General features: G+C 43.1%; 1 protein-coding gene across 21 annotated transcripts in view; it reads left to right on the top strand.

Annotated features, from left to right (window-relative positions):
- Positions 1-12,302, top strand: part of MAGI1 (membrane associated guanylate kinase, WW and PDZ domain containing 1) — a 365,853-nt gene that overhangs the window by 283,930 nt on the left and 69,621 nt on the right. For 11 of the 21 annotated variants that reach the window (XM_076346594.1, XM_076346590.1, XM_076346589.1 and 8 more), the window contains exons 4-7: positions 1,298-1,504; positions 4,437-4,647; positions 8,217-8,299; positions 11,595-11,633. In XM_076346594.1, coding sequence (XP_076202709.1) covers positions 1,298-1,504; positions 4,437-4,647; positions 8,217-8,299; positions 11,595-11,633 — 540 coding nt within the window. The remainder of the gene's footprint in view (positions 1-1,297; positions 1,505-4,436; positions 4,648-8,216; positions 8,300-11,594; positions 11,634-12,302) is intronic. The other 10 variants (XM_076346597.1, XM_076346596.1, XM_076346595.1 and 7 more) reach the window with 2 other exon arrangements.

The raw sequence follows: 12,302 nt of genomic DNA, 5'->3' as shown, positions 1-12,302 counted from the left end.
GAAAAATGCTTTCAGGTTATACATAGCCTATGGAGATAGATGAAGAATGTAATCAAATGTACATGTATATTTTAGAGAAAAATTTTGTGCTGCTGCCACAGTTGGAGCTGTATGCGTGCACCCCCACATGGGTTTATACAAAGCTATATGGGAGAGCATCCCTTATATTTTGTCATGCCAGAGAGCGTAGGGAGAACTTTTAAGTTCACCCTTGGAATCCGCAGGTGGCAAATGAAAATTAATAATGATTCTTGAAAGGGAAAATTTGGGGAGTTTTATGTAAAACTATTGTATATCACAGATCGTTGTATAAAAAGTAGAAGATGCGCCTTGCAATAGGCCTGAATTCCTATAATGCCCAGTGCTGCGGGAACCGATTCCAGACCTGAGATTCCTGTGGAGGGTTTCAGGGCAAGTCAAGCACTACTGTGCTTTGACACAAGTCAAACACGACTTGTGTTTGAGGTGAAACAGGAACGGTGAAATACCTCTGTGGGGTTCTGGCATCAATGAACCTGCACTTATTCTGTATTTCTTCCACGGTCAATGACAGCAAAGTATCCCAAGCACTTTGCACTGTTTGCATCACATCTAGCGATGGCTGCCAAGGACTGTGCATTTGCGTAACTATGGGTGCGTCTTTGTCCTTTCAAGTTTTGCTTTAAGGTCTGGTTGTTCACTTCTACCCAAGCTGACCCAACTGCTGAGCTTCCTCTTTGAAGAAAGCAGTGCCAAGTGGTACCTTTCCTTTAATCTCCTTTGGCAAAGTTTTCTTTTAGAGAGAGCATAGTTTTTGCTTTTTAAATGCAACATCCACCCTAAAAGAACCTGTGTATTAATGCAGGCCGTCGAGCCTTTCATCACTTATCTGGGTGATGGCAGACATGAATTTTTTATTTTCTGCCGGGCTCACTCCAGATCTGCCACAGCATTGTGTGGGTGCACACATGTAAAAAGGCTACTAATTGAAATTCAGATGTAACGAGATGAAGTTTTGCTATTCACCATGACTGTCTTTTGTTTTAGCCCTTGTATGCTCAGTGCACCTAAACAATGCAACCATTGCTTCTCCTTTTAGATTCAACAAGAACAACTTAAAAGGCAAGAAATATTTCTGTGTCTGCTCTAGGGATGAAATATGCCCCCCCCAAATGGGAATGGTGTGTGTTAGTTTATTTATGTACTTACTTGTGGGGAGAGACAGAGATTTTAATGGAACTGAAAAGAAAATAAAATAGAAATCTTGCTGCTATAAACTGCTCTCTTTTGAAGATGCAAATGTGTTTCTATTGCCTAGGTAACTATTATGGAACGCCCAAGCCTCCCAGCCAGCCCCTCAGTGGGAAAGTGACTTCCCCCGATGCTTTGCAAAACCTGCAGTCTGGCTCCAAGCAGTCGACTCCAAAGCGAACCAAGTCTTACAATGATATGCAAAATGCTGGCATAGTGCATACAGAGAATGAGGAAGAGGATGATGTACCTGAAATGAGCAGTAGCTTCACAGGTAAAACGAAAATATCACAGTCCATCAGTTACGATACATGGGGAAGATTTTTGGAGGGGGATTATTGTGGTTTTTTGTTTTTAATGGGTTTCCTGCAAAGCTGTCAATCCCAGACAGAACTGGCCGACAGCAGCGGGATGGCAGGTGTCTGGGTGTGGACGATAACATGCACAGTTGTGTCTTCTAAAAAGGCCTTGTGGGATTGAGCTTGATGAGAAAAAATGGGGAAAAGCTCAAATCCATTAGTTGCAGAAAGTTCGAGGAAGAGTTGAGCTGTGGTTGACGGTTCCAGTCATTATAAATAGTATGAAATGGCTCGACCAGGATACATTTGAAATTAATTATTGCTCCTTCCAAAATACGCTGCTGTCCTTTCCCCTTCCTTGCATCTAGAGACACCCGTCACATACAAGTACTAGGTCCTCTTCTCCAAGGTACCTTCCAGCAAACCAAGGGCTGCTTGCTGCAGGAATGAGGTCTGAAGCATGGGTGCAAGCTCTCTATTTTTATGAAGGCCTTGTGTCCTGCTGAACAGAGATCTCAATCCCACCATGGCTACCTTCGAGCATTGGCTGAAAGATCACTGGAAACTTTTGCAATCTGAAGTCAAGTGCTGTGCAGGCAGATTCAGAGCAAAATACTATTGGAGATCAGTTGAGTTTCCACGGAAGTGAACTGGAAGTTTGTGAAGCTCTGAGGGGCAAAAGGTCTTCCCCACGTCTGCAATCCTAGTATTTGTTAGCGCTTAGAGCATTACTTCCTCAGCTCAGTTTCAAACACTGAATTCATCTTCCTAGCTCCCTTTTGAGATAGGTACTTAGCAAGCAGCATCATCCACACCTTCAAGCCTTTCACAGCTGCTTGCTGTGGGTGCTCACCATCACTGGTGCTTGGTCCTTTGTCCTCTGGTCACTTCCTACCACCATGACAATTTTCCTTCCCAGCCTCTGATGGGTCATAGGAGCTGTCATGCCAGTTCCTACCTGCCAAAGTCCTGGCTCTAAGAACTGTATAGAGCTTTAAAAGGATTTAGGCTGAGATTTGGCTTTGACCCTCCCTGGGCCAAACTGTGAAATGGCTTTGAGGGTTGCGCTCTGTTACATCTTTCTAACCCAAATCACTCCTGGCTGGCCTAATCCCTCCCGGGCTGGAGTTTCTGTCTCTGCTTACCGGCTCCTTTACAAAGTTTTGCATCTAAGGGTAGTTTCTCACATGTTGTGACATGGCAGCAACCCCAGCCCTTGTCACAGGACATGAATTTGAGAGGAAGCTGGTGGGAGATGCTGTTTGACCTCCTTGATGCCCATCTCAGTTTGGTGCCCCTGAACTGACTCTAGCATCATGTCTCTTCCTTGTTTTCCTTCACAAGATGAAATATTGGAAGGTGCAGCTCATTTGTCACAACGTTATCATACCCTGGCCCCTTGCCTCCATTAAATGGGCACAGAATCAAGAAAAGAGTTATTTCTCGTATACCAAAGTGGTTCCTTATGCTTATTTCACATGTAAGTGTGCTAGCCATATTAAAATGCTCCTGCTTCCTTAGAAGACTTCTCGGTGACTTGTGTTTTCCAGGCTTTGGCATGTTTACACTCGCAGTCTTAAGCTGGCAATGATTCATTCATGCTTCTTTATCTTGTCAGCTTCTACCTAAAAATATCGAATGCCAGGAAGGCTAGAAAGCAGGCAGCTGAGGGTACTAGTATAGTCTAGATCTTTTTCTTCCCTCTTCTCCCAGTTTATTATTTTCAGTATCTTGCCTTTTCGTAAAGGCAGCACACAGACTAGCAATAGCACGAGCTGTGGTTAACGACCCCCCCAAAAGCCAAGGCTGTGGGCTGTGAGTTGAGGATGGCAGTGGTCTCCGGTCGGGAGAGCAGAGGCGAGACCTTGGCTGTGAAGCCCTTTCAGTCCCGCTGCTTGGGGACTTGGCAGAGCGTGACGCTGATCTCTGTCTTTTGCTCAGTGTGTTGCCTGCTGCGTGTACTGGAGACTGGTGGTCTCAGGTGATTTGGAAGTACTGCCGTCGATTTTCAACACCTGCAAGAACCAAACAGTGAAAATCCCTTTGCTAGACACAGGGGTAATTTTAGAATTTATCTGTTGTTGCCAAAACCTCTCTGTGAAGGAGTTAGGGGCCCAGCCCTGGTTTGTGGAGAGCATTTACTGTGATTAGGGGTGGAGGGAATAAGCAGCAGTATTTCATGGATACAGCTCAAAACTGCAGGGATATAAGCATCAGAAATGTTTCCTTAGAGGGAGGAGGGCCAGATACATCATAAAATACCCTTGAGTGACTTTGACTGGAAGGATACAGTGATGAGCCGTGGAATAAGCCTCCTCAGACAGCTAGAACAGGCACTAGTGAGCAGCAACATGTGGACACATGGTGTAGTGCTGACATTCATTTTAATTTTTAATTTAAAAAAACGCCCCACAGTAAAGTCGTTCACCATTAACTTGTTGACTTTGAGCTTCTGGCTGCCTTCTGCACTTGTAAAAATCTCCCCTTTTGATCATTCTTCAAACAGGAAATTTTATTCTCCTAATCCCTGTCCCACAATTGGCACTGCGGGAGTGAACCTGTAAGCCTGCTCAGAAGCCCATTGAACTCATCTACATCAGTAAGCCCTGGCCTCAGACAGCTTGGAAGACTTTGGTACCTCAGCAGGGCCTATTAGAGCGAACACAGTAGCTGATCACAGCTTCTGATTTGTGCTGGCGAGGGTCTGGCTGGCAGAGTGTGTGTGGGCAAAGCAAGCTCCTCCCTGCTGGCAAAAAGGCTGCGGAGTCTCTGCCCTCAGTTCATCTGTTGCTGTGTCTTGCGAATTAAAAAGCAAGGAGAGGAAAACTGTAAGGATAAACCCGGAGAAGCAAATGGGAGGAGAAAAAGACTGATTTTCAATTTTATTTGTGCTTGTTTATTCTACAGCAGAGTCTGGTGACCAAGACGAGCATAATACGCATATCGTAAGAGAGACAGCCCCACCGTCCGCGATTGATAGCCACACCAACGTTCCCACCACGGAACCATCTCAGAACCTCCCTCAATACCTACCTCCTTCTGCCGAGGATAACCTAGGTCCTCTGCCGGAAAACTGGGAGATGGCCTACACCGAGAACGGAGAAGTCTATTTTATAGAGTAAAGCACATTTTTGTTGTTCTAATTCCATCTCTCTCACTCTGGGCATAAGTAAACCTCCATGGATGCATTTTGTGTGTGTATGTGTGCGTATGAAATATTTAGTGTATACAGTTATGTTGCAGATCTGTAAGTCCTTTACCGCTTCTGAAGGGGTTTTGCATTTCCTGATTGGATTAACATCCAAATTACTCCTGAGTTCAAAGGCAGGGGGAATTGCTCGTTTTATGAGGGTAGTTACAAAAGCAACAGACACTTATAAAATATGGGCCAGTTGTTTTCACGGGTGGAATGAAAGCTCCTAATTGAAAGGGCTGAGACTTCATTTCTGGAGCCTGCCTCTGTGCATAATGCAGCAGAGAGGGTTCCTCTGGTCGTGCTCAGGTGGTAGCAGAGCCAGGGAATGGACTTTGTGTGATGTCTTCTCGTCAGAGCAAATGGGCCAAAAGTGTTAACATGCTCCAGTGGTTTACAGAAGGCATAGCTCAGTGCAGAGTAGGCACAGTAAGTTTGGAAAAGCAAGAAGTACCTCGTGCTCTGCAGACTTTGCCTAAGAGCTGAGTGCTGTCAGCAGTTTTATGATGATATTGATTTTTTCATGCCATAAATAATAGTCTCTAATTATACTTGTCTAGATTTATTGAGATAGGAGTAACTTACAAAATGGGACCTGTTAGTGGAAGAGATTTCTTGCCCAAAGTGTAGCTAGGCATTAAAATTCAATTAGCTTTTGAAACTCAAGCCCTTAGCTGCCCAAGTAGAGGAAGGGGGTGAAGAATTGATTTTGGATTTGATGATCTGTTTAATGCGGTCTTGGAAACTGAGATCCTCTGTCTGTGCACCAGAAGCCAGTGGCCAGTTAGTACAGAAGAACCTCCTCTGCTAATTCTGATACTCCGGAGAATCATGCTGGATTAGGGCAGTGAGGGGAGCAGTCCTGCTCCATCATCAGGGAGAGGACTTTTGGACAGGGCCAAGGAAAGGTTCATCAGAGCAGGTTTTCCCCTGGCTGCAGTGGCAGGGGAACACATCAGAGAAGAGTGCCAGAAGATCTGAGGAGCTGGGAGGACTGAGAGCACCACAGCAGCTCTTCACCAGCTGGGAGAGGGCTGCTGTAAAAAAAGCCATTTTCCAGGGCGCTCTCAATTACCTGAAGAGGCTCCACCAACCCCCTAGTGTAAGCCAAAGTCTAGTAGGCACAATGCAAATTCTCATCAGCTGCATATCAGATGAAACTGAAATGTGTTCATTATCCCAAACGCGGTATTCTGCCCCTCATTATGTCCTCAGGGTGCCTCGTTCTTTGACGTACTTTCTGGCTTTAATGTATATAACACAGCCTGAGTAATAGCCCATCCAGCCTGCCATTTTCCTCCCTGGAGGAAGACAGATGATGAGCACTAAATGCTGCCCAAGCAGCTGGTTGCTCCCTTTTTTGTCCCCACATGAGCCCCTGCTGTCCTTCTTTACAGGTGCTTCAGCAAGGGGTTCTGCTGCTGTCAGCAGCTTCCCCAAAACCCATCCCCATCGTTACTGTATTCTCTATGTGCGTGTGTTCTCTTAGCAATGCAGGACTGTAGCACCTTAAATAATTTGTTAGACCTTTTGCAGGAGAATCATATATGTGGTGGAAAAATATAGCCTGCATACACGGCTGTCTGTCTGACATGAAGATCTGGTAGCACACCAACTGCTTCCTTCCCTGCAGTGCAGATTGACCATTTTGAGGATGCATAGGGGGTGATTTTTGTGCAAGAATGTGTTAGTGTGGATGCAGCACTGAATGACTGCAGTTCTATTAATTCTAAGGACACCCTGAGCCTAGAAACAATTTAGTTTGATTTGTATCAAATTAAGAGAGCAAGCTAATGAGCTGTGTGGACCCAAGCTGGCTCAGATGTCTGTACCGTCATCTACAGCGCTTTGGGTTATCAAGTCAGGGTGCTGAAGGGAACAGTATGGGAATATCTGAGCTGCTTGCACAGAACCAGCACAGGTCCAGTGGGGCCAGAGCTGCGTGTCAGATAACCGATCCTGATGGCTTGTAGCTGAAGCAATTTGGCTCCTGAGATGCGTTTCTCTGGTGCTTTAATTGGGATTTTCATTACACAAAGTATCCCAGTCCCTCATTACCCTGCATGTAGATCTATGCGTGTTACAGGTCTAACACAATCCTGTCCCTCTGAGCGTATGATCTAAAAGGTGTTTAGCTAAATTTTCTGTGCCTCAGCAAAGCACACTGTTGTGAGCCTTTGGTGAGTGAGAAAAAGTTGCAAGAAATATGCAAATATTTCATTGCTCTCCTCCCACCGCCCTGTTTCTCAGCTAGCCTACACTTTCTTATTTATAAGTTGGCAGAACCCCTCTGCTTTATTGCTGTTAATTTGCCTGACTTGCTGAATTTCTGCTATTCAGTTTTCTAGTTGGCGATTAATTGCTCTGAAGCACACAAAAGGATTAAATGCATTTGCTCATCCTGCCTTGGGAGGGCTGGATAGTGGGATGTGTAAAACAAGGACCTTTTATTTATGCACTCAGATCCTAGGAGCAGGGCAGTCCCCTCTTCTCGCAGTAAAATACAAGTTTGCTGGTCGGTTGTTAGTTCCTCAGGGATCATAGCCCTCATTACAGCATTTCCAGCTTTGTGAGACTGTTGTGAGGCTAAGGTTAAGTTTGTAAACCTCTCTGAGACCTTGAAGGAGAAGTAAATAGCATTACTACAGTACTGAAACTTAAAACTGTTAAGCAGTGTTAAAGGCTAAGCTAGATAAATGATACCTCAGGGACTGGAGGCTATCTTTGCAGGTTATGTCTAAGATGACATCAGGTTAGATGACCTTTAAAGGTCCCTTCCAACCCAAACTATTCGATGATTCTATAAGAGGCATTATATTACAAGATTGTCTCTGTATGCAAATGAAATGATGGGAGAAAATAGTTTCTAGAAAAATGTATTTTAAGCCTGTTTACTATGCAGCCTTCACTGCTGGGACTAGCGTCGCAATACTGTCAGGGCACTTGCAGAAAGGAAGGGTTGAAAGTAAAGCTGTTCAACTTCCATCAAAGGCTTTGGCAGAACATTTTTATTTGTGTAATTAAAAAGTTTTCACTGGAAATTTTGTTTTTGACTAATGCCTGGGTCAAATCTAGACAAATGTCAAAGGTCTTTTGCAGGAACAAAGGTCACCGCATGGTTTAGGAAGGAAGCGAAACTTCTGTCTTTTCATCAGGAGACAAATGGCTCAGAGACAGCTCCTGGAATTAACAAACAAACCACCAAAGACAAAAGTTTGGAAATTAATATTATAATATTGCAGCTTTCACGTGCACCCTTCCAGTCAGGAATGCTGATCTGTGTATTTTCACTTTCCACCTTTGTGTTTCCAATGCCAAGATTCTTGTGATTTGGTAGACTAGTTTGCAGAACATCAAATCGTAATGCCATTTCTTCTGAAGCAAAAGTATGCCTTCAGGTCTGTTGAATAACAAAGAGGATATATACATTTATGTCACTGATACTTCAGCTCTGCTTTATTAACAAAGGTCATATTTCCATTTCTGGTTTTCAGCCATAACACAAAAACAACATCTTGGCTAGATCCACGGTGCCTGAACAAACAGCAGAAGCCTCTAGAAGAATGTGAAGATGATGGTAAGAGACTGAAAATAGTGAGATAATAATGCGTTTGGTCCATTTCTAGGTGGCTTTCTTCCTTTCCTTTTCCCCTTTCCCATAACCTCTGTTCAGAAATACTCAAAAAAAAAAAAAGTTTATTAGTAAGTGCATAGAGACAATATCCGTTACGCTGTTGTAAAATCACTGTCTGTCTATGTAAGATAGCCATTGAGATGGCAGATCATTTAATAAAAATCAAAGAGGTGCTAGAAGTAAGAGGCCTCTGTTTTTGCAAAGACATTTGATTAGTTGCTGATGCTGAACAAGACTCAAAGCTTTCTAACATGTTCGCTCCTTGGATCGCTGTGTAGGAGGAAGCGACTGAATCTCTGTGTGCTCCATTGTGTTACGCTTCAACCACCTGCTTTACATGAATTTGAAAGAGTTATGTTGTTATTTCCTTGTTTGAGCAGAAATAACTCAATTGCTTCACTTCTACTGTTAAATTCTGACAGTCCGCTTAGTGTTGTGATTGCTGAAAACAAATTCCATTTGAAAGTGTAGATGTTTGCCACTGAAAATTTACACTGATGTAATTTTGTATTCCTTGAGATGTTGGAAATGCAAGCCACTGTCCAATTTAGAGCAGCCAAATGCAGGACTGTTAAAGGAGATTCTTTCCCTGCATCCTTTAGGAGATGCTGGAAGAAAAAGGGAATCATGATCAAAATAACTTAAATGTTTGGGAAAACCTGTGTGGAAATTCTGGTCTACTGACCAGGAAAGCTGATGGTATTATAATGCATAATTTTGGCTAGCACAATGCTATCATGGTAGACATATCTTAAAAATTGAAGGGTTTACTTCGTCAGTGTTGGTGCTGTCCTTGTAAAATTAGTTTTCATAATATGATTAACCTCCTACTGGTGTGAGTCAGCTCAATAAGAGTTATGATTTTACTTCAGAAAAGGATCAACTCGCTTCATCCCTTTTTTACTGGTAGGTTCAAATCTGGCCTCCAGAACTGCTGTTAACTATTTTTGCACATGCAGTTTTTGAACCTCTGCTTCCTTTCACGTGTGAGATTTTGCAGGATGTGAGAATTTGCCTGTGCAGCCTTCGCTGCCACGATGAAGCAGGTCACCAACTTCTTAGTGCACAACGCAGCATGCACCCAGACCGCAAGGATGTGCAAAGCCCAGGCAAAAACCGAGCATACCGAGCTGACGCCTGCTTCAGATCCTTAACAACTGGTGTCGTCTGTCAAGGAGCGAGCAGAGGGAGCTGGATTAATGAAGGCCTTGCTCTGCGCCTAAAAATGGATATGTCAGTGGGTAATCAGAACTGGAACAAAATTAAATAATAGCGTATGCAGGCAAAGCTCCCTCCTCCTTGCAATTAAGCATTGCTGGCAGTTTAGAGAGGAGGTTGCAAAGTCTCAGCACAAGCTTTCCTCTTTCAGAAGGTAGTTTTCCCTGAAGCACAACTTCTGTCCTGGCTTTCTCTCCCAGCAAGACTCCCGCTACGTCGATAGCCCCGGTGATGCCAACAAGCGGCAGGTGCCGCTGTGGGTCAGTGCGCCCCGCGCTGTGCTCTGAGACAGGGCAAGGAGCAGCCGGTAGGATGAGTCAACAGCGGGCGGCCAAGCTCCTCTGTTAAACAGTTTTAAGTCTCCTCGCAGAAGGGAAAGTCTTTCAAACCTCTTGTCTTCTTAGCAATTATAAAACAAGCATTGGGATAATTTATTTAATTGGGATTAGAAACATACAGCTGGGTATTTTTTCGTATTCAATGAAGTTCATAATTTTACAGAGTAGTGGCATTTTTGTTTATCAGTCAGGTCCTTAAAATCAGCTAATTTCATCTTCCCCCACACCCCTTCACTTCATTCACTAAGTTGCTCATTAATGAATATTTTTAACATTCAATAATTAAACCAGTTGCTTCATAGGTACAGCAGTGCACTGCACTGTTTTTCTTGGCTGCTCTGATCTTGCTTTGCACATAAGAATAATTATGTTTTAGAAAACAATGTGAGCACAAAGAAGAGAGAAGGTTATTTTTACTGCATCATAGAAGTTGGACGTTTTTTGGCAAGGCTCACTGTTGGGAGTATTTCCACTGAAGTCAGTGGGACTCCTCGTCTGTTCTGTTTGTTGTGTGTGTCTGCGTGTGAGTTTTCAGGCTCGATCCCATCCTGTTTGTGGTTTTTATAAATGTTAGATGTCGTTTCAGATTTGTTTGGGTGCAGTTGCCTTGTGTTTTTTCTTCGTCAGGATCCATGTCCCTAACAAGTTTTTGGTCGTTTCCAGTTGTTCAGGCTATCAAAGGAAATTGCAATTCATATTTCACGCTAACGGTCCTGAACAACTGGTTTGGTAGAATATATTGCAAACAGGTCATGGAGGTGGTTTTTTAGGTGTCCAAATTTTCAAAAGCAATGCTGTGATGCTACATCTTCTGTTTGCTTCTATCATTCATTTATGTGGCTTATACTTTACTGTGTTAGGTCCAAGATTGTTTTTACCATCTTTGTTCTGGTTTTGTCATAATCTTTCATTTTCAGACTGCATTATTATTATTTATAGGCTAAGCAATACTTTAATCATCTGTGTCACTGTTAACTTATGAATATGGAACAGATAATGATAAATGGAGCAACAGTGAATATTGATGGCTTCATGTGTTTGAAAAATTATGTGATCTTTGTCCCAGGTGCCCCGCTCAAACCGGTGCATTCCTGTATATGCCTCACCAGTGCATCTGTTCTTCGCTGTGGGCCTGCGACTCCAGTTAAACAAGGCGCTTCGCTTCATGTCTATCTTAAATCATCTGAGTAGTTACAGTGAAGTCAATTGGACCTTGTATGCACATAAATTTAGGTACTTTCTTGAAAACCTTGCTACATTAGTTCTTATTTAGATGCAAGGTTTTCCTCTCAGATTTCTTCATTGGTATTCAGCTCTGGCCTGCTGATAGATCCGTGTGTCTACAGAACGGACTGCAAAGGTCGGACCATACAGATCTGAGGGAGAAGCTTCGCTACAGTGAGAACACCACAAATGTATTCCTGTGCCATATCAAACTGTGGCATGGAAGGTAGTCAATTGATACAGATTTTTTGAGAATGCAAGAACGCAGTTCTTTCATTATCTACATCAGATCCATCAATATTCTGATCACTGAAGGGTGATAAATGGGAAGCTTGGGCTCGGTCTATAGAAAATTAGTGCTGGTTCTGCTGTTTGCTGTAGGGAATTTCTTGCTTGGTGCTGGTATCTGAAATTTTCTTTTAATTTTTTCTGTCTCATTTACTGCTCTTCCCTTGGAGAAGAAGGGGTACACACGGAGGAACTGGACAGTGAACTAGGTAAATCATCCATCTCTCGTTTTGATGTTTGACTTCAACTGCACTGTTTTAAGCCTTTAATTACTTTCTCCTTTGTATCATTTTGCATCTTTCAGTTTTTTTATTTCAACAAGCCTAATTTATCAGCAAAACTTCCCTAGCACACAAAGCATTAATATTCCCGTAGCTTCAGATCTACAGTGTTTTTCTTACTGGTTCAGAGTTTGAAGAAACCTGGAGAACCTTAATCTTACAAAGTTTGTTCGAAGTTGCTTCCTCCTGGACCCTGCAGAAGTCAGGGGCTTTTCCATTGGCATCACTGTCTCCAGGAAAAAGCTTATAGATGCCAAAGTTGAAATCAAGTAGCTAATGATGCTTTTTTTCACTGGGGCCAAAGACATTTCCCAGAGAGGGGAAGCAAAGTGTGATTTAGAAAGTTTAAGAATTACATAGGATGCTTCTGCTGAGCTTGTGAATGAAACAGCAGAAAATTTTGCCTCAGCAGGTGATTTTATAAACAGATGATTTTCGATGATGTGGTACACTTTTATTTGCTGCATCTTTTTGTGAAGAATTCTGTCTTGGTATCTAATCTCAGCGGTGCTCATTCTGTTTATGCTGCTGGTGGAGGTAGTTGTTATTTCTGTTCAGCTATGCTCTAGTGCACTTGGAAAGCTGAAAGGCATAAGA

Source organism: Aptenodytes patagonicus, chromosome 8 (assembly GCF_965638725.1).
Source record: "Aptenodytes patagonicus chromosome 8, bAptPat1.pri.cur, whole genome shotgun sequence".
NCBI lineage: Eukaryota > Metazoa > Chordata > Aves > Sphenisciformes > Spheniscidae > Aptenodytes > Aptenodytes patagonicus.
Note: the sequence above shows the minus strand (reverse complement) of the source record. Positions and strands in the feature narration are given on the sequence as shown.